The sequence below is a fragment of the Leptopilina heterotoma genome, unplaced genomic scaffold (genome assembly GCF_015476425.1).
Source record: "Leptopilina heterotoma isolate Lh14 unplaced genomic scaffold, ASM1547642v1 Lhet_209, whole genome shotgun sequence".
NCBI classification, from domain to species: Eukaryota; Metazoa; Arthropoda; class Insecta; order Hymenoptera; family Figitidae; genus Leptopilina; species Leptopilina heterotoma.
Genome location: NW_025110924.1, coordinates 272,360 through 296,536, shown reverse-complemented (window position 1 = coordinate 296,536; position 24,177 = coordinate 272,360). Strand labels below are relative to the sequence as shown.

Sequence of the window (24,177 nt, the reverse complement as noted above, 5' to 3'; positions counted from 1 at the left end):
CATTAAAAATTTATTTCTTTCAAATTTAACAATTTTAATCATCTGAAAATTTCCAGAGTTCTAGTAGGGACTGAGCCCTACACAATCCTGAAGAAAAGAGAATTTTATTTTAATTTTTAAGTAGTAGCACCCCCACCCGAACGCCATCAGACAATCTAAATTTTGGGAAAAAGACATTAAAAATTTCTTTCTTTCAAATTTAACAATTCTAATCATCTAAAAATTTCCAGAGTTCTAGTAGGGACTAAGCCCTACACAATCCTGAAGAATAGAGAATTTTATTTTAATTTTTAAGTAGTAGCACCCCCACCCGAACACCATCAGACAATCAAAATTTGGTAAAAATGATATTAAAAATTTATTTCTTACAAATTTAATATGTCTAATCATCTAAAAATTATTAGACTTCTAGTAGGGGCTGAGGCCTACACAATCCTGAATAATAGACAATTTTATTTCATATTTTAAGTAGTAGCACCCCCACCCGAACGCCATCAGACAATCAAAGTTTTGGGAAAAAGACATTAAAAATTTATTTCTTTCAAATTTAACAATTATAATCATCTGAAAATTTCCAGAGTTCTAGTAGGGACTAAGCCCTACACAATCCTGAAGAATAGAGAATTTTATTTTAATTTTTAAGTAGTAGCACCCCCACCCGAACGCCATCAGACAATCAAAATTTGGTAAAAATGATATTAAAAATTTATTTCTTTCAAATTTAACAATTATAATCATCTGAAAATTTCCAGAGTTCTAGTAGGGACTGAGCCCTACACAATCCTGAAGAATAGAGAATTTTATTTTAATTTTTAAGTAGTAGCAGGTCCACCCGAACACCATCAGACAATCAAAATTTGGTAAAAATGATATTAAAAATTTATTTCTTACAAATTTAATAATTCTAATCATCTAAAAATTATTAGACTTCTAGTAGGGGCTGAGGCCTACACAATCCTAAAGAATAGAGAATTTTATTTTAATTTTTAAGTAGTAGCACCACCACCCGAACGCCATCAGACAATCAAAATTTTGGGAAAAAGACATTAAAAATTTATTTCTTTTAAATTTAACAATTTTAATCATCTGAAAATTTTCACAGTTCTAGTAGGGACTAAGCCCTACACAATCCTGAAGAATAGAGAATTTTATTTTAATTTTTAAGTAGTAGCACCCCCACCCGAACGCCATCAGACAATCAAAATTTGGTAAAAATGATATTAAAAATTTATTTCTTTCAAATTTAACAAATCTAATCATCTGAAAATTTCCAGAGTTCTAGTAGGGACTAAGCCCTACACAATCCTGAAGAATAGAGAATTTTATTTTAATTTTTAAGTAGTAGCACCCCCACCCGAACGCCATCAGACAATCAAAATTTGGTAAAAATGATATTAAAAATTTCTTTCTTTCAAATTTAACAATTCTAATCATCTGAAAATTTCCAGAGTTCTAGTAGGGACTGAGCCCTACACAATCCTGAAGAATAGAGAATTTTATTTTAATTTTTAAGTAGTAGCACCCCCACCCGAACGCCATCAGACAATCAAAATTTGGTAAAAATGATATTAAAAATTTATTTCTTTCAAATTTAACAAATCTAATCATCTGAAAATTTCCAGAGTTCTAGTAGGGACTAAGCCCTACACAATCCTGAGGAATAGAGAATTTTATTTTAATTTTTAAGTAGTAGCTCCCCCACCCGAACGCCATCAGACAATCAAAATTTTGGGAAAAAGACATTAAAAATTTATTTCTTTCAAATTTAACAATTCTAATCATCTGAAAATTTCCAGAGTTCTAGTAGGGACTAAACCCTACAAAATTCTGAAGAATAGAGAATTTTATTTTAATTTTTAAGTAGTAGCAGGTCCACCCGAACGCCATCAGACAATTAAAATTTTATTAAAAAGACATTAAAAATTTATTTTTTTAAAATTTATCAATTCTAATCATCTGAAAATTTCCAGAGTTCTAGTAGGGACTAAACCCTACAAAATTCTGAAGAATAGAGAATTTTATTTTAATTTTTAAGTAGTGGCAGGTCCACCCGAACGCCATCAGACAATCAAAATTTTGGGAAAAAGACATTAAAAATTTATTTCTTTCAAATTTAACAATTCTAATCATCTGAAAATTTCCAGAGTTCTAGTAGGGACTAAGCCCTACACAATCCTGAAGAATAGAGAATTTTATTTTAATTTTTAAGTAGTAGCAGATCCACCCGAACACCATCAGACAATCAAAATTTTGGGACAAAGACATTAAAAATTTATTTCTTTCAAATTTAACAATTCTAATCATCTGAAAATTTTTACAGTTCTAGTAGGGACTAAGCCCTACACAATCCTGAAGAATAGAGAATTTTATTTTAATTTTTAAGTAGTAGCACCCCCACCCGAACGCCATCAGACAATCAAAATTTTGGGAAAAAGACATTAAAAATTTATTTTATCCAAATTTAAGAATTTTAATGATCTGAAAATCACCTGAATGATAGTAGGGACCGAGCCTTACACAATTCTGAAGAATACGCAATTTTATTTTAATTTTTAAGTAGTATCACCCTCACCCGAATGTGAAACCCGAAAAGTAAAATCAATGATTTGTCATTGATTTTACAATTAAAGAAATTCGTATAAAATTGTAATAGAACATTATTTGAGTATTAATTAATTAATTTATTTATTCATTCATTCATTTTTATTAGGCAATAATAATTAACTATTAAACATTGATTTTTAATTATTTATTAACTACTTATTTTTGCTATTATTAATTACTGAATTAATTAATAATACAGAAAAAGTTTTTTTTAATCAGTTCTCTTTCTTTGACTTTAATTTGTTAATTTAGAAAAATTAATTGTTTAATTTTATCATTGATTAACTTTTAATTGAGGTTGGTGAAATTAGCCATCAATTAGTCTTTAAATCAAAGAATTAATTAATTAATATTAGTGTTCATTAGTCAAAATTTATTTATCATAATTATATTATATATTATAATTTTTAATGATTTTTCATTATAATTATTATAAGTATTAATCATTGTTAATTGTATTATAATCATGAATTATTGTTACTATTTAATAATATTAATATCATTAATTATAATTTATTACGTATTAATAATTGCCAATTATTGTGTTTTTAAATTACAATTAATTAAGTATTGTCAGAGAACAAAGTTTCTTTGGATTAATAAAAATTTTGTCTGGAAGAAAAAAATATTTTGTAATAAATTATACTTCTTGTAAATTTTCCTTTTTTGTTTTGGTTTGAAAGAAGTATTAAAAAAAATTGTTTGTTTGAACCTTTGGAAATTTTTGAAAACAGTTTGATATTTAAATTTATATATAATTTGAATGAAAAAATGATTTCGAATAAAAAGAAGGGCAGAGTAGATGAATTTTAGATGAGGATATTTAATAAAGTGGAAGATTAATTGTAATTGTGAGTGGGAGGGGGTGTTTGGTCAGTCATTTATAAAAAAGATGATCGTCATCGAAGATTCTATAGCGGCTTTTAGTGGCAAGGCCGACGCCATGGCGCCTGGCAAGGTTGAAAGCAAACGTGCAATGTATTTTCGCTTTCTCAGTGTTAAGTAAGTTCCTTTATGCACCAGAGAGCTCAACGACATCTTAATATCTCACTAAGATGTACGATCTTGGAAGCTCGTCGTCCACACGCGCCACTGTGAGCTTTATAGTGTTTGTCTTTTTTATCTTTTATCTCTTCAAAGACAGCACTTTCAAACATTAAATGTGTATTATTGCTTTTCTTGATTATATTCCCTGCGATGTTATTTTTCTCTTTTTTTATTTTTTTGGTCATATTCACAAAGGAAACTTGTATGGGAAAAAAGAATCGATTTAATTTATCATTCATTTGGGATTTTAATTTTGTCATTAAATTTTTGAAATGATATTTGGAATTTTTGATTTTAATATAAAACACAATTAAAATTATTCTCACAATAAATTTTTTAGTATTCTTTTGAGTACAACAAAATTTTTGAGGGGGAAAATTTAATTCCCCTAAGAATTAAGAAGAATCTGATTTTTTCAACTGAACTGACATCTCAAGATATTCGTCAATATTCACGGAGAAAAAGGAATTGTTAAATCTACTAGCGGATTGTTAATATATAGAACTAGCAAATCTGACTTGTTGTTGAAACAGTTTTTTTGTTCTCCTAACAAATCAAAATTGTTGTGATAACAATTAATTTGTTTGTAGAACAAAAAATATTGTTGCAACAACAAATCAGATTTGCTAGTTCTATATTAACAATCCGCTAGTAGATTTAACAATTCCTCTTTCTCCGTGTTCGTAATTCTATAATTTTTTATATTAAAATTTAGAGTTTGGCAATTAATATAAACGGATTTCAATTTTTAATTTACTTTCCTTTTCGATATATTTTTATCGTCATCAATTTTTTTAGAGGCTTAGAATTAATTTCTCCACTAAGTAAATTGATATTTAATATCTTGGTGAGTCCGAATCCTGCGTAAATTGATAATAAAATATATAAATTAATATTATTTATTGAATTAACTTTTAATTTTTAATCAATTTTTGTTCCATGGAAAGTAGAATAAAATGAAAAATAATTTTCTGTCGCGATTTAATTTTGATGGAGGTTGAGTCGTAATTTAATTAAGTAATTAATTAGGTGTAATTAATATTTTTTACCGATATTATAAAAATAGATAAGACATTTTTATTAGTAGGTAATTTAAATAAATAATTATTATTTATTATTGTTTATATTTCTTTATTATTTTTTTTTATTATTATTATAATTTTTTTTTATTGGTTATTATTTTTTTTGTCATTATTATTATTATTATTATTATTATTATTATTATTATTATTATTATTTTCATTATTTATTGTTGACATTATTTTCAATTATTACAATTTTTATAAAAGTCGAAAAAGAGCCTTTTTAAATAATCGAAAGCTATTAATAAAAAAAAGTAAATAAATTCATGTATAATTTGTAACTACGGCTACATAAATGGTAAAGGGGAGAACAAAAAATCTGATTGGGTGTTGTAAACAAGTTTCGCGAGGTAGAAAATTTGACAATTTGATTTTTCATGCAATCACTCGCCTTCAATGATTAACCAATACACATTAATTGGAAATTAGTTTTTATATTTTACGTATAAATATATATGTATATATTCGATGATGTATCACGTATATGTAAATTTTTTCTCCCAAAACTGGAGGTAACAGAAATAATGATGAATTGAAATGTCATTTATAATATGAATAAGATGATCAAAAATTAATTGAACACGTCGATATAAATTATGAGACAGGGAAAAAAATTACTCTCGAGTTATTTTTTGATGGCTCCATTTGTAATTGACGTGATTCGAAAAGTTTTTTTTAAATTTTCTTATTACATACAATCTATATGAAATTATAAATTACATGCGTATATATTTATAATTTATATTTTATTTGTTTCAATGAATTTTTGATGGGGATTAAAAATTGATATTTTTAAATTTAACATTTTTGGTTGATTAATAAATTTTTTTTTTTTGGAAATGATTAATTATTAAAAGAAGTAATAAAATTGGGTAATTAATGTAAATGTGTAATTGATAGATAAATATGTAATTGATATGAATATAATTAGTATGAATCAATAATTAATGTAAATATAATTAAAAGATATAAATAATAAACTTTTATTTTTATTTATTTAACAAATACATGGGAAAATTTATATAATGAATATAAATATAAACTATTTATTTATTAAAAATTCAACTTCTTTTCCAGAAGTGGAATATAAATTCATAATAAATGTATAAAAGTAATTAATTAATTTATTGTAATTGTAATTATTATGAATAAATTAACATAGATATCCTTAATATAAATAAATAGTTAAAAAATAAATAATTAATAAATGAAGTTGATTGAAGAGTAATTATTTATTTATATTTACTTATTTATAATAATTATAATTATTATAAATAATAATAAAATAAATAATTATAGATCTATAGTTATAAATATAAATAAATATAAATATTTATTATTATTACAATTTATCTATAAATAAATAGATAAAAATACAAAAAAGTAAAAGTTGATTGAAGAGTAATTATGTACTTATTAATAATTATAAGTATAAGTAGAGGCAATAAAGTGAAAATTTGCTCAGGTTGTTAAGAGGTGTCAAGAAAATTGTTAAGATTGACAGGAAATTGTTAATTTATTCATAATAATTGTCCTTTCAGAGTGACATAAATCTCTCACTTGACTAATGCTCTGTAAATTGAATAGTGTGCAAACAATAGTAGCTCCTGTTACACTATTTAGATTACTATCTATTACGCGATTTAATCGGTTTCATTCAGATAAAGGATATTGATGCTGTTATAAATTATCATTAAATGAATAAATCTGAGGGCAAAACACAATCTTGAATACAAATCGAGGCTTTTCTTTGATATTTGATACAAATTTCAACCTCCACTCTCTCTGTAGTAAAAAAAAAAAAATTTTGTCCCTTTATGAAAATTCAGTTTGAAAAAATTTTGTTCATTTTAAATTATTTTAATTAATTTAATAGATAATTGCAAATAATATTTAATTATTTGTTAAGATGATTTATTTATTCGATTTTTTCACATTTGTAACATTTGTTACATTCTTTTAATAATTGAAGTAAATATTTGTTCAAGTATAAATTGGATTAAGAAAATATAAAAAAATAACATTTTCAGTATAGTGTCGGGATGAGAAAACGATTACTTTGAAATTTATTGTTTTTAATTAAATTCATTTACTCTATTGACTTTTCGTTTATAATCATTATTCGTTTATACACATTGTCAGATGTGTAAATCTTAATAAAAATAATATTTCTTTTTATTTAATAACTATATGCCCTATTAAGAAACATCGTTAACAAAAAATATGAAAGAAAAAATAAAGCTAACAATGTTTATATATGAGTTTTGTGTTTGTATTTTACTTTTTAATTAATTTTACAAGTGATAATGATACTTGCGATCGGCAGAAGACATTTTGTCGATCATAAGAATGTATATTGCTTTTAATTAAAATTTTAAAATACGTATATATTGTATGCAGTGAGGAATTCTTTTTAAAATGTCAGGATTAAATTAGTTTTTCGAAGGATAATAGGTCCATGAAGTTAAAATCGACGCTAGGCATAGAAAAATGTTTTTGTTTCAAAAATGAAAAAAGGAAATCATTTTTTTTCTTAATTTAAAGTTAGAAAAGTGTCTTAAAGTTATTTTTGAATATTAAAGTAAATGAGAGGAGTGAAATTAGTGACATTTTCATTTCTGAAGATCACTAGAAAATGGTCAGGGATTCATAGAAATTCAATTATTTTTAGGAATTTTAATAAAATTCTTTCCAAAATTCAATTATTTTAATAAATATCAAAATTCAAACAAGAATTCAATTTTTTTGGAAAGTAATAAAGTACTTTGCAGAAATAAAATTATTTTCAAAATTTTTTAAAAATTCTCATCAAGAATTGAATTTATCTTCTCAAGAATTAATTTACTGTCAAAAGTTTTAATTAAATTCTTGGTAAAATTTAATAAAATTCTTTGCATGAATTTAATTATTTTCATAAATTACTATTTAAATAGAAATTTAATTAATTTAATTTAATCAGAAATTCAATTACTTTTAAAAATTTTAATAAAATTCTTCAAAAATTTTCAATTTATTTTTAACTAAAGAATTTTCAAATAATTGAAATTTTGTAAAATTTAATAGTGAACAAATTGATTTGAAAATTATCAAACAACTTTTCAAAAATTATTTTTAATAATTTTTGATAAAGTTCTTTTAAGAATTTTCAAATTCATTTGTTTGCAATTCAATTTTACGAAATTTTGATTATTCAGAAATTCTTCAATTAAACATACATTAGAAAACAACGACTATAATAATTTTAAAAAATTTCTAATACTAAGATTTTTGAAAAAAATTAATTTCCATCGAATTTTTAATTGAAAGAATGAAAAATACAGATTTTCAAAGATTTTAATTTAAAACCTTTATTAAATTCAATTACTTCTAAAAATTGCAATTATTTTTAACTTCTTAGGAATTCAATTATTATCTAAAACTTTAACTGAAAATAATTTTTAGATAAATTTTTATTAGAAAACTTCAACGACAATTCAATTATTTAAATACAAACATTGATATTTTACTGAATAATTAAATGTTTCTTAAAATTGAATTAATATACATAATTCTTAAACATTTTATCAACAAATTTTTAAATAATTGACTTCTTTCGACGAATTTTAATAAAATTCTTAATAATTACATTTTACGAGAAGTTCGATTGAAATTATATTAAAAATAATTGAATAATTGTGAAGAATTATATAATAAGTGTCCAAAAATTGATTTTTTTGAAAAAAATTTATGCAAATTCTATTTTTACACACTATTAGGTATATTTGTGTAGAATTTTGTAAAAAAAATTTTTAATAATTGAGTTCTTTTGGGTAATTTTTTTAAAATAGTAGATACACTTATTGAACTCAGAAAGATTTTTTTAAAATAATTGAATTTTGTAATATATTTTATTAAAATTCTAGAAAATAATTGAATTTTGTCGAAGAATTTTGCTATTCATTTAGGTATGTAAAGATAATTGAAATGTTGTTAATTTTTTTTAGATTTTTTGAAAATAATTGAATTTTGTTGAAGAATTTTGCTATTTATCTATGAAGATAATTGAAAGGTTGACAACTTTTTTCGATTTTTTTGAAAATAATTGAATTTTGTCGAAGAATTTTTCTATTCATTCAAGTATATAAAGATAATTGAAATGTTATCAATTTTTTTTAGATTTTTTGAAAATAATTGAATTGTCTCCAAGAATTTTGCTATTTATTTATGAAAATAATTGAAATGTTGACAATATTTTCGATTTTTTTGAAAATAATTGAATTTTGTCGAAGAATTTTGCTATATTTATTTATAAAGATAATTGAAATGTTGACAATTTTTTTTTTCGATTTTTTGAAAATAATTTGAATTTTGCTATTTATTTATGAAAATAATTGAAATGTTGACAATTTTTTTAGATTTTTTGAAAATAATTAAATTTCTGTTAAGTAGTAAACAAATAAATAAATGTATTAGACAATTTTTTTAAGTATCTAATAATTATTAGAGTGAATCAGAATATTCTTTAGGGTCAGGGAAAAATTCAAAATTCTTTCTGGAAATCAGGGAAAAATTAGGGAAAAACAAAGTTAAATTTTTGTGGCAACCCTGATAATGATACACCCAGAGAAAAGATATATTTGTCTCAGAACCATATTAAATATTAAAAAGTCTATAGACTTTTTATTTGTTTCAAATAAATTTTATTTGGTTTTAAGTAAAATTTTGTTTGACTTAAATATTTGTCGAATTAATTATTTTTTATGTCGAATAAAATTTTTATTTAAATGAAATAAATAATCCAGTTGGTTCTGAGACAAGTATACGATTATTTAACTGAAATAAAATATATTTAGTTTAAATACTAAATATTTCTCTTGGTGTGTATAAATATAATAATGATTAAAAAATGAATAAATTTATTAAAATGAAATAACCTTGCGAATGGTTTTGGATCGATCTCGTAGTGCTCGGAGATTGGTCCCGTTTTCACGACCCTGGCAAGCTGAGCTTCCTGGACCAAAACAAGTCCCTCTTTAACGTGCTGCTCGCTCCACTGGACTCTGCATCTTCCTCTGCAACGTTCAGTTCCTGTCGTACGACAAGTCCCACGCTTTCCCTTTGACGAGGAAGTCTTGGTCGCTGCAGCAGTTTGCAAATTTTTATGCTGTGGTCGTGGAGAAGTTTTACGTGACGACGACATTGTCGGTGCTTGGTGACTCGACTGATAAATCATCTTTAACAACTTCTTCAAACTCTACTTTCCCTCTTAAATTTAAATCTCTATTTCCATATCTTTTCTCTATTATCAATTTTCAGTCTTGCAATTTTTCTTTCTTTTTTTTCCTTCCTTCTTCTTTATTGATTCTGATTTTTAGATTGACAATTTTTATCTTCTTGAGAGGCAAAAAGGAATTTTTATATTTATTTTTTTTTGTTGCACTTTTTGTACTTTTTTTCGATGCAAAAAAATATGTTTTTTTAAGCTTTTTTCTTGAAAAATGAAAGAGCTTGAAATCCTTGAAATTTCACTTCTCGATTTTCTTCTTTAACTTTCGAATTTTAATTTATACTTTCGAATATTAATATTCTACACTTGAAGTGATAGATCTTTAATATTCTCGATGCACATCTGTATATTGATCATCTCGGAGGCATTAATTTGATGGGTATACTTTTGCTCCTCAAAGAGATAGCCAGGGAGCGTAAGTCGAAATCGATCGTTACCACCTCGTCGTCACGCTTATGTCACTTGTGTGTCTCGGTGTCTCTTGAATTTACGATGATAATCGTTATATTCGTATAGACGTGAGATCCTCGATCATTTTACATACACTAATGAGCACTGGGATTTTTTTTTTTTTACTTTTTCGACACTGTTCGATTTTTATTATTCCCTATGACTTATAATCTCGTTATCGTGAATCGTTGTTATTTCAAAATTAACAATTTATTGTTGTTAATAAAAAATAAACTCCGTGTAACGGGGAAAAAAGGAAAATATTTTTTTTTTCTTTTGACTAAATCAACAACGGTTTTTGGCAATATTTCGTTTTGCACGTGTTTGACACTTTACATCACTCGCGAATTATATCCAAAGATTTTTGATTGTCACTATTTTCGGTTCCTTGTGAGATTTCTGAAAAAAAGAAATTTCGGTTTTAGTTACAATTTATTAATAAATAAAATAATAAATTATAAATAATATTAATAAAGAAATAAATAAGTAAATAAATAAATAATATTAATAAAGAAATAAATAAGTAAATAAATAATAAATTGATAAATAATATTATTAAACAAATAAGTAAATAAATAATAAATAAATAAATAATATTATTAAACAAACAAGCAAATAAATGATAAATTAATAAATAATATTAATAAACAAATAAGTAAATAAATAATAAATTAATAAATAATATTAATAAATAAATAAATTAATTAATTGATTAATTATTTTTAATTGTTGAATTTTTCATAAACAAAGAAATTATTTTTTTTAACGAAAAGTAGTTTTTGAAGAGAATAATTAATAAAAAATTTGTTATTAGAGAGAAAATAATTTTTTACAAATAATTTTGTATCTAAAATTAAATTTAATTATTCTATAATTATAATTTTTGGAAAAATTAATTTTTGCATAGGTATTTATTATTTTTAATGGAAAAGTAAATTTAAATTCAGGTGCATTTAATCAGCGTTGTAATTTTTTTTGCTTTCATTGTTTTCATTCATTCTAAAAATTTTTGTTGCGGTTTTAGCTTCAAATTTTTGCAAAAATTGTTTGAAAATTAAAAAAAAATTTTATGAAATTTAGAATTTTAAAATTAAAATCGGAAATAATTTTTTTATATGAAATTAAATTAAATTATTTTTTAAATAATAATTTTAATTTTCAAAGAAATTAATTTCTGCATAATTATTATTTTTAATAGAAAAGTAAAGTTAAATTTTGGTCCATTTAGTTAGCGTCGTTATTTTTATTCTTTACTTTCACTGTTTTCATTCATTGTAGAATTTTTTGTTTGCACTGTTTTAGCTTTAAATTTTTGAATAAATTGTTTAAAAATAAAAAAAAAATTTGTAATTAAATTTAGAGTTGAAAATTAGATTTAGAATTTTTAAAATAAAGTAGGAAATTAAAAGTATAAGAACTTTTGACAGAAAGAAAATTTTTTTTGACGACTAGCGTCGACGCTAATTTAACAGAATCTTAAATTTTTATTTTATTTAAATACTTGATAAATAATGGTTAAAAATTAAATTTAGAATTAAAAATAAAAATTCTAAATTAAAAATTAAAAAACTTTGATAATTATAGACGTTTAAAATTAAATTTTAATTAAATCGTTGAAAAAATTGTCACAGAAAAAAGATTTTTTACGCTTAGCGTCGATGCTATTTTTAGAGACTCTTTAATTATATTTAAATACTCTATAAAATAGTTAAAAAATAAATTTAGAATTAAAAATAAAAAGTAAAAATTAAAAAACGTTAAAAATTAAATTTTTATTAAATCGTTTAAAAATTTATTTGACACTTAGCGTCGACGCTAACTTCAGAGACTCTTAAATTTTAATTATTTTATTTAAATACTCGATAATAGTTCGTAAAAAACTAAATTCAGAATTAAAAATAAAAATTAAAAAACGTTTTGAGTTAAACGTTTAAAATTAAATTTTAATTAAATCGTTTAAAAAATTTTTACAGGAAAAAAATTTGTTTGACGCTTAGCGTCGACGCTAATTTTAGAGAATTTTAAATTTAAATTTTATTTAAATATTCGATAATAGTTAAAAATTAAATTTAGAACTAAAAATAAAAATTTTGAATTTAAAAAAGGTTAGAATTAAACGTTTAGAATAAAATAAAATTAAATCAAATAAAGAAATTTATCAGAAAAATTTTTTTTGACACTTAGCGTCGACGCTATCTTTAGAGACTCTTAAATTTAAATTTTACTTAAATACTCGATAATAGTAAATAATATTTATATAATATTAATATAATACTATTATTAATAATAATTATTAATAAATTACGCTTAAAAAAATCCGAAAAAATGCAAACGAAATACTTTTTCGAAAATCATTATTATTCACTGAGATAAAAATAAAAAAAGTAAATGAATAGAAGTTTGGAAATTTACTTTTTTCTAACGAGACGCAAAATTATTATAAAATTAATTAAATAAATTAAATAAATTTAATAATTAATATTAATTAAATAAAATTTTTAGAAAAGAAATTATTTTTTTTATTGTTTAAATAATTTCATTAATTAAAAATACAGAGACTTAGGAATATTTTGGACTTACATTTTTATTTATTATAACTTTTTTGTTGTTGAAGAAATGTCCCACAAAAATTAAATATTAAATCGAGGGGGAAAAATTCCCTTGGCGAATTTTATTTTTTGTTTTCGGATAAAAAGAAATAAAAAAGACAGAGAGAAGGCGACTTAGATTTTGCGAAAATTCTATATTGAGATAACAATGGGATGAGCCGCGTAGCGTGGCGGATTAATGAGGTTCTCTCCTCACATCCTGGCTAACGATCACGATCGCACGATCACGGAAGATCACTCGCCTCGGAATCACGTTTCACGGTCCAGCGCGAGTCTGAAACTGACTTTCATCCAACGAGTACTTTGAGTTTGGTATACTCCGGTATTGCGCCGATCAAACGCTCTTTCATCTTTGTTCCTCTCACTTAAATGACAAATATACGTCTCTCATGTCTTCTGGAATATATATCTTTTATTTCATTCTGTTTTTTTTCGCCTCCTTCTCTTTCTTGTATGTATACACATATATATGTTGGTGCGTTTTAAACACGTCTTGCCTCCCTCTCCTTTCGAAAAAAAAGAAAAAGAAAAAAAAACTTCATCTCCCACTCTTTTCATCTTCTTTCTGGACCAAGGAGTATAGCAAGATTGGACTTTCTGACGTAGGAGGAATACCGCGTCAGGGCCGAACAAAGCACTGAGTTTTATCACTTCTTTTGTCTAATGATAGAATATATATGTATATATTTTCTATCAGTGACAAGTTTCTTAATGAATGATGCTGATTTCGATTCAAAATATAGAAATTAAAATTTTTTTTTCTTTTAAAATTTTGATAGTATTCGAAAAAAATTTATTTGATTCAAATAAATTTGAAAGTATAATTACTTTACTATTATTAATTAAATATTTACTTGAATCAAATAAATTTTTTTTCAGATCAATTATAAATAGCATTTGCTTCAAATACAGAATTTATTCGTTCAAATACAATTTATTTGATGTAAATAAAAATTATTTGATTCAAGTTAATATTTATTTAATAATAATTAACAATTAATAATTCGATAATCGGTTATATTTGAATCAATTGAATTCAGGGTTGTCACGCTTTTGCTCATTTCAAATTCCCTGACTTTTCCAGATTTTCCAGGTTAATAAACGAAATTTTTCCAAGTTTTTTAAACTACATTTATATTTTACAAAATTAAATAATTCCAATAAATTTTTACAAATACATGGAACTTTCATATATTCTGTGTTCCGCATTGTTATTTTTATTTTTTTTAAATAAATATTTAATTATTATTTTTCCATAGGAATTAAAATTTTTCAAAAGATTTAAATTCAAACCTTTTTTAAATTAAACAATCTATAAAAAATTGTTATAAAACATGAAGAAATCGATCACTCCGAGTCTTCGACTCGGAGCAATCGATATCTTCATGTTTTATAAATAATTAAAAATGACAGATTGATAAAATCATTTTTTATTATAAGAATATTGTTACTGTAACTTATTCAAAATTACTTTCATAATTTCAATACAATTATTGTTTTCCAGAATTTTTAAATAAATATCTTCTTTAAATTAATTATTTTTAATAATTTTTGAATCTTTGGAAATTTCTAAATCCCTTTGATTACAATTCAATTTTACCTAAAATTTTGATAATTCGGAAATTTTTCAATCAAATATTTTATTGGAAAATAAAAACTTCAAATAACTTAAAAAAAATTCATTAAACTTTTTCAAAAAATTAAATCTATACAATGTTCATAGTTAAAAGTATGAAAAATTTAAACATTCAAAGATTATAATTTTAAACCTTTTTAAAATTTATTTATTTCCAAAAATTCACGCTATAATACTTTCTCTATAAATTTGAATTAGTAAAAAATTAAAAATGTTTATTGATTGGAATTTGTGACTGATTTTTTACTAATTCAAATTTAGAGAGTTTAATATTCAATTATTATCTAAAACTTTAATTGAAATTCATATTTGAATCAATTATTATTAGAAAATTCTACTAGAATTCAATTATTTAAAATACAAAAATAAATCATTTATGGAAGAATTAAATGTTTTTTAAAATTGAACTCTCATTTAAAGAATTATATCAACAAATTTTTATATCGGTAATTAAAATTCTTTTGACGAATTTCAATAAAATTTTTAAGAATAATTTTATTTTTCGAGAAATTATATTAAAAATATTTTTATATATAATATATAAATCATATATAAATATAATATTATTTATATATAGTATATTTAAATAATTGAATCTCTGTAAAAAATTTTTATTTAATTGAGAAAAATTTGGAGAAAAATTTTATTATTTCTAAAGATAATTGAAATTTTGATGAGATTTTTTTTAAAGAATTTGATTATAATTTTTGAGAATAATTTTTTTGATTTCTAGTATTAGTGAATTTAAAGTAGTGAAAATTCTCAAAAAAAAAAAACAGAAATAGTAGCTTTTAGTGTGTGAAATCTGAAAAAGTACCCAAATAGTAGCGTAACTTAAAAATAGTAATAAATGCGGTAGTAAATAGTAGATTTTAGTAGATGAGTACGAAGCCTGTACTGTAAACAGTTTTGATCGGTAATTATTTAAGATTATTAACGTACAAATTAATATGAATGATGACCTATCGAAAAGGATAAACGTCCCTTGATAATTGCATCAGTTGGTATAAACCCGCAAAAGGTAACTGTGCGATATCAAAGAAAGGCGAAAGTTTCCCGCCTAACGAGAGCACGTGAATGTTTCTTCGTTACATTTGTTACGCGTCATCAAGGGCATAATTGCCTCTCTTCTGCTGCTGTTGCTGCTGCTGCTTGATCAATCCATGTATAAGAATTACAATTTATTACCGTTATTACCGTCGATGTTAATTCATAATTAGTCGTTCATTACTTATCGTTGCTACAAGTGTGTATTTTCGTCGTTCTTTTTTTTCTCTTTTTTTCTTGAAATATACAACACATATTATATGTATATGAGGACTCTCTTGATATTTTATAAAGTTGTGTGTGCAATTCCTATTAATTTTTATTAAACGGGACCAAAGTCGCAGTAAAATGTGATTAACGTTTTCCTGCATCGTCATTATGAAGCAAAACAGTTCACAGAAATTTCATTTCGCTGCATCTCTCTGATCTTTTATAAAGAAATTTTTATCAAGGACGAAGGATTAATTAACAGTACTTAATATCCCAAAGAAAAGTGGATGAAAAAAATTTTCTTTTTAAACAAACATTTATTACGCAATATTATTGATATTGCGTAACATCTTTTTTTTTTCTCTTTTTTGACAATTTTATTAGCGCAGAAATTAATTTTTTTTTTGTTCGGAATTTTCATTTTAAGAAGTATAAATGAAATTTTTTTAAATCATCGGAATTATTTTGTGAAAAAATGTTGTAGTAAATTTAAATTCTATCGAGATTTAAATTTCTCCAAATGTAACATTAACTTCTACTTTATTTTTGTCTTTAACTTTGATTTTGACTTTAACTTTAATTTCGACTTCAACTTTGACTTTCGGAGTCAAATTGAAAGTCAAACTGAAATACGATTTCGTTTTCAATTTTTTCTTTTTCACTTATTTTTCCAAAGGTATAATTTTTCTTTTTATTTTCATTTTTTTTTTGGTAAATTATTATATTAAGGACAGAATCAAAATTCGGCTCGCAAAAGTACCAGCATCAGCAGCAGTAACATTGCGATCAATTTAAGAATGTGAAATGGAAGAGATAGCGAAAAAAGTGCACGTCATTGCTTCGTTAAAAAGTCATGTTAAAAGTCTCACGGCACAATAAGCGTATTTTATAGTGTCGTCACGTATCAGAAAAAGATTCACATGCTGCTCGAATATAAATAAACAAGTGTCGATGGAACAGGTGATACAGTCAATGACTATTGAAAAAAAGAACAAAACAGAAAAAAAGAGAAAAAGAGTTGAAAAGGAATCTGGGTAGATTACTATATAATCAAGAAGTGCTCAATTACGTATATTTTGTTCATTATTATATCTTGTAATTTTGATTGAAAACAAATTCTTATACTTTAAAAGTGCAAGGAAAATAAAAAAAATAATATAATATGTATGTTCATTTTAATTTTTTCACTATAAAAAGAAAGGAACTAATTTAGTACTAATTTTTGTACCAAACTGTAATTTGGTTTCATTTTAATAACGAAATCAGCTCTAATTTAGATCTTTTTTTTTACAGTGGCTAATTATTACTCTAAAATGACAAATTTTTAAACATTAAATGCCATTTTCTTTACTTACACAAATTATATATTAATTGAACATCGAATTTATAACATTTTAATAAAAATTGCTTCTTTCAAGTACCCAAAAATTTATTTAATAAAAGTCAAGAAATTAAATATTTGAATAAAATAAATTTGTATTTATTATTTATTCTAATAATATTCTACAATAATAATTATATATTAATATTACAGTGTCTTAAGGGGAGATAGAGAGATTCAATTATTTTCATAAATAATAAAACTCATCGCAGAATTTCAATTATTTTTAATACAAATTTTAATAAAATTTCTCGAAAAATGTAATTATTCTTAAAATTTTTATTAAAATTCATCAAAGAAATTCAATTATTCTAAAAAGCCTTCTTATAATTTATTTATTAGAATTGAAGTATTATTCTCAATACATTTTTAATTCAATTTCATGATAGAATTAAATTATTTAAAAAAATTTTAATGAAATTCTTTTTAACAATTCAATTTTCTTTTCAAAATAGTTTTACTTTTAATAAAATTCTTCGTTGAAATTTAATTAATTTCCATAATTGATCAAAATTCAATTATTTTCAATATCCTACTATTTCAATAAAATTTCACAAAAGAATTCAATTATTTAAAAACGAAATTTGAATAAAATTCGTCTTATGAATTCAATTATTTACAAGAGTAATAAAATTCTTCGAAAAAATTCAATTCTGGTCAAAAGTTTTAAAAAATTTTCCTCAAAATTTCAATTATCTTTATAAATAATAAAAGTTTTCTCCAAAATTCAATTATTTTCAAAAATTTTAATAAAATTCTTGACAAAATTTCAATTATTTTCAAAAACTATTCTCAAATCAATCAAATTTTTTACAGATCAATTATTTTTTAATACAATTTAATGGAATTCCTCGGAAAATGTAATTTCTCTTAAAAATTTTATCAAAATTCATCAAAGAATTTTAATTATTTTAAAAAGCCTTCCTATAATTTATTTATTAGAATTTAAGTATTATTTTCAATTCGTTTTTAATTAAATTTCTTGAAAGAATTAAATTATGTTCAAAAATTTTAATAAAATTCTTCGTACAAAATTAATTAATTTCAATAATTTGTCAACTTCAATTATTTTTAATATTTACTATTTCAATAAAATTTCACAAAAGAATTCAAATATTTAAAAAGAAATATAATATTATTAAAAAATTCGTCTCAAGAATTGAATTATTTTCAAAACTAATAACATTCTTCGTAAAAATTCAATTATGGTCAAAAGTTTTAAATGATTCAATTATTTTAAAAAAATACTCGAAATTCAATTATTTTCAATATATATACATAGTATTTTCATAAAATTTCACAAAAGAATAAGATCCTAAAGGTCTGAACGTTTAATTGAACGAAATTTATTTATTTCTTCTACAAATTAAATTTTTATTACAATTATTTTGCGTCTCTATCTAAAAAAATAATTACTGAGTTTCTAAAAGTAAAATGTCAGTTGAAAAAATTTTTTTATCCTGCTTTTAAACTACTGAATTTAATTTAAAAAATAAAAAGAAAAAAAATTCCTTTTACTAAAAGTGAATAATGGAATAAAATTAAATAAAAAAATAGTTTAGAAAAATTCTCGGAATGAAATTTTACATTATTAGTTCAAAAATTGAAAATCGATACAATGTTAAAAGAAATTGATAGTAGGAGGGAAAAAAAAGAAAAGTGAAGATAGTTATCAAGCTAGAAACTCTCTTCGTAACAATTACTTATATACTATAAAGTATCTGATGAAAGATAATTGGAAATTACCGTATCGTTACTGCAAAAATGTACCTTACAAAGTCAATGGTCATTTATCCTTGTGTAAAACGTAAACTCAAGCAATTAATGTTTTTATAATACTTTAAAGAATCGGCATTCCTTTGAAATCTTTCCGAAATTAGGATTTCCTTTTTTTTATTTTTTTCTTATTATTCTGATTTTTATTTTTATATTGAGTGAGTGTAATTTTGTTCTCAATTCCAATAATGGACGAATTTTTCTAAAAACAATATTCTTATCTCCCATGAAATATAAATGTAAATTGATCTCTTTTCTTATTAAGAAAGGAGATTATTATTCTTATTTGTTAATACAAATTAAAAAATGTTAATTGGAACTCTATTAATTTTCAGGAGGCAATTATATTTAATATTGTAAACAAATCTTTTTTTTTAGTAAAAAAAGTGTATAAAATTTTTAACAAATGTTTTTTTAAGTAATTTATTTCCTTATAATAATTACACTTATTTTGTTAATAATTTTTTTATTAAATTAAATTGAATGAAAATTAAATTTTTTTTTGTTAAGTATCTAATTAAAAATTTAATTTATATTCAAAAACCATTCCGTTTTTTAAATTATGAAAATTTTTACTTTAATTAAAATAAATTCTTGGGGTTAAACTATTTTTTTAAATTTTTAAATCAGTATTTATTTTCAATGAATATTAAATTAAAAAGAAATTATTTTCAACGTATATTAATTAATAACTATTTATTTGTAATGAACAATAATTATTAATTAATAAACTATTTATTTTTCATTTTTGACTAAAGATTAAATCAATTGTATCGAATAATTTTTTTTAAAACAATTAAACATTATTTGATCGGACTAAAAAAATTTTTTTGGTTCGAATACAGTTTGATATTTAAAATAAAAATTATTCGTAAATAATAATTATTTTGATAATAATAATTTAATTAACTAAATAACCGATTATTTAAATAATTTTGAAAAAATGTTTAAACCACTTTGAATATTTAATTATTTTTATATTCAATTATTTATTTAAAAAAAGAATTCCCAAAGAAAGTTGTAAGAAAAAATATTTGAGAAATTTTCGAGAAATTTTTCGTTATTGTTATAAAAATCTTCTGCCACAAAGAAAAGAGTCCTTTGTCGGATTTGCGATTCGTAATCTGTCCTTCGAGAAACGACAGTAAAATAAGAAAAAAAGTAAAATAAAATAAAAGTGAGGTGGAAGGAGTGCTTACTGTATTTTCAGGAAAGCATGTTAGTTAATGAGACTACGTCAGCAAATAAAAATTATATTGACAATTAAAACGAAATCGCAGACGTCGATTCTCTTCTTCTTTTTTTCTCTCTGTATTGTGTACTGAAATTCCGTTTTTGTTCGTTTATATACGAACTTGAATATGAACTGAACAGATTCATAAATTACGGGAATGTTTTGCGGTAATAAAAGTAGATTTATATTTAATGTAATTTTTTTTATAACCGTCGAGTTGATTCCGGATTGGCAAAATCGATACAAAAAGAAGGAAGAAAAAAAATTGAAAGAGGGTTGAAAAAAAATTTCTATATGGAATATAATAAATGGATTTAAACATTTTTTTAATTTTCAAAAAAAATTTGAAAGTTTTTTTTTTGAATAAATATGGCAGAAAAATATTTTTAGATGGTAATAAAGAAAGTAATAATAAATATAAAAGGAAATTTAATGTGAATCTTTTATCAAATGGTCCATGGTTACCAGGACCTTATCCATAGGATGTTTATGTCCTTGAATTGTATATATGAAATCAACTGAAGCTAAATGATTTCATGCGCACTGCACTTTGAACGATTCGAATCTTCTCTGAAATTATTTTTTTTCAAATTTAAATTTAATTCAATATTTATTTAAATATTAAATTCTATTTTTATATTTTAATATTTAAAAACTTCAAAAAATTTAAATTTAATTCTGTTTTTGCATATTTTTTTTTAAATGTGAAAATTTGTATTGTTCCTTAAAAAATTTCATCAACTATTCCTTTAAAATCCTGTTTTTCAAATTCGAAAATTATTCCTGATTTTTTTTCACTTTAAAATTTAATATTTTTTAAAAAATTTTATCAATGACTGAATCGACTAAAAAGGGGGAAATAGAATTTTTTTCACTTATTGTTATAAATGAAAACGAGTTTTTCATATTTTTGAAAATAACTTTACAAACTTTTACTCAACAACCTTGAGAATTATTTATCGATCATAAAAATATATTCATTCTTAAGTCGCCAATATGAATTTTTGTCAATTATGATTTGCTATTCGCGCAAATGAAATTAGTTCAAGCCTGAAATTTATGCTGAAAATGCCTTGTTATGTAAATTTTTTACATTCCTGACACGCCTCAGTTATGAAAAAAGGATTTTTCAATTTTATTAAAAATTACGACTTTCAGTTTAATATTTTAACATTTAATTAGTTATCTTTGGTTTATTATGTATGAAAAAAATTTTTTGTTTTTTAAATTTTATCTGCAAATATTTTCTGCTGAGTTTGTGGTGAAATTTTTTTTCTTTTTTATTTATTATTGACTGTAAATATAAATTAACTGTTAATATAAACATTTGGATCAATTTAATTAGTTAATTAATTACTTAATAGTTAATAATTCTAGTCAAAAGTAATTATAATTTAAATCGTAAAATTAAAAAATTTTTCTTCTAAAATTAATATTTTTTACAATTAATAATTAATTTAATCAATTGGTAAAAAAAACCAATTTTTGCAAGAAGAGGAGAAAATTTACAAGATCGAACTTTATTTTGTATTAATTTATTCATAAAAAAATCTTTTTGAATTTCTTCCGCATAAGAGAAAAAAAATCACATCGTAATTTCGCAATGGAAAATTATTTTTAAAAAACAATTTCAAATTTTAATTGAAAAAGAACGTTTTTAATGAACGTGAAAAAATGCATTAAAAGTTTAAATTGTTAAAAATTTAATGTCGAGAGAAAGGTTTATGTTTTTCGCAGATTGTTAAGAAAAGTAAAATGCCGAAAGGTGAAAAAGAATAAATGATAATTTTTTTCAATTTTTTCTTCTTTTTTTTGCGCACTCATAAAGATGATAGATGACTAAATTAACAGGTTTCTTGCTCCAATATAAAACGCCTAAGGTGATGTTTGCTTCATAAAAGGAGACTGATATTTGATATTTTTTTTCATACAATATTCGAGAATTTTAATTTCTTCACTTTGCAAACTGGTCAAAAAAGGAATATTTCTTTATGAAAAATCTAGTTTGTGCCATGGTCATAAAACTTATGGACGCTCGTAAATTTTCATGAATTATCAAGATCAATATCTTTATTGTTTTACTAAACTGTTTACGCTCTTGTAAATTTTCAGTTCATTTCAGTAAATTCTCTTTTTTTTCTTTTCATTGAAAAAAATGAACAGTGAGAAATTTACATTAATCTTTTTTGTTTGCAAATAATTCAGATCAGTAAATATGATAATTATAATCAGATAATTATCAATTCAGAAAGGTTTTCTAATGAAAATTTGTTTATTTATTTTTACTTATTTATTCAGCAATTAATTTAGCAAACATTTAGCTAAAAATAAATTCTTTCAGTAATAATATATTTAGTTAATAATAAATTATTATTAATAGTAATGATAATGAGCAAATATTTAGCAAACCAAATTTTGTTTAAATATATTGTAAATAATAATTATTAAATAATAAAAAATAATAATTATTATATTAATAATAATTTTTTTCTTAATTATTATTATCATTAAAGCAATAAAATAATTGTAGAAAAAAATTAATTGAACTTATTATTTAATTGAATTATTGACATTAAAATTAATAATATATTATTTCGATTCATAATTGAATGATAATTATGAAGAAATTTAAAGTTTTCTGTTTTTACAATTATTATTATTATTATTATTATTTATTTTAAAATTTTTGTTACATATGAAAAATGAAGAAATAAGATTGACCTTAATAGATTTGTTTTCTGAGACATAAATTATGCATGATCAAAGGAAAAAGAAAATGTTCGGCTCGAACAAAAACATAAACGCATTCTAGTGATATTATTGTAATTAGTCAATTCCATGTTTATTTATCGCTTCTTTCGAATTCGAATAATATAAAAACTAGCAGAATTTCGTTCCTGCTCGAGAATTTTATGAAAAACACATACGACCTTATAAGTTGTTACAAAGTGAACTTGAAATCGAGAAAAAGTATATCTTTAACCGTTTATCTCGGTAAAATGAAATTTCACGTTTATTAGTATATTAACGAATTGATCGCAATTAAAATTGTTGAAAAATAAGTCACCTGATTATGTAATAACGACAACATAAATAATAATAATAATAATAATAAAAATAATTATAATCATAATAATAAAAATAATTATAATTAAATAATAATAAATAAATAATTATAATTAAATAGTAATAAATAAATGAACAATAAATAAATAATTATTATTAAATAATAATAAATAAACAAACAATACATAAATAAACAGTAAATGACATTAATAGAAACAATAAATTGTTATTACTGTAAAAAATTAAATACAAAATTTTTTTACTTGGTTAAAAAAAAGTATACACGTGAATAAAAAATAATTATACGAAAACAAATTATCATAAATTAAATTAAACAAATTAGAGCTTAAATTAACAATTAGTGTCATTCATGCAACTCTAATTAACACCCCTTTTGTCATAAGTTTATTTATAAACTACTCTTTATTTTTTACTTTAAAAAAGTCTAGATAATTTTCTAAATACCTTTTGGTGTGAGAAGTGAATCATTTTTCTCACCTGCATTTTTTTCTACTATTAACGAGGTTATTTTTAAAGCATAATAATTAACAATTGTCTAAGACTGTTTAACATGTTTATATATTTGTATAAAAAAAATTTTGTTTAGAAAAGAAGGAGATATTTCTTTTTCTTAGAATTTTGAGATAAAAAAATTTATTTAAAAACTCCATTTTTTCTCCGTTATATAAAAAGTAAATTTCTTTGTTTTAGAATGAAAATCAAGTTTGGAATAATTACATTTTCTTGGAATAAATAATCACCAGTCCAA

The 24,177-nt window shown here is 22.4% G+C and overlaps 1 protein-coding gene across 1 annotated transcript in view; it reads right to left on the bottom strand.

Moving 5' to 3' along the window:
• The window catches only part of LOC122501316 (serine/threonine-protein kinase dst2-like), an 81,614-nt gene extending 68,254 nt beyond the window's left edge, over positions 1-13,360 (bottom strand). Inside the window, exons 1-2 of the mRNA XM_043610675.1 lie at positions 13,030-13,360; positions 9,647-10,848 (exon numbers count right to left, since the gene is read on the bottom strand). Of these exons, the coding sequence (XP_043466610.1) occupies positions 9,647-9,945 (299 nt within the window). The 5' untranslated portion in view covers positions 9,946-10,848; positions 13,030-13,360. The remainder of the gene's footprint in view (positions 1-9,646; positions 10,849-13,029) is intronic.
• Between the last annotated feature and the right edge of the window lie 10,817 nt (positions 13,361-24,177).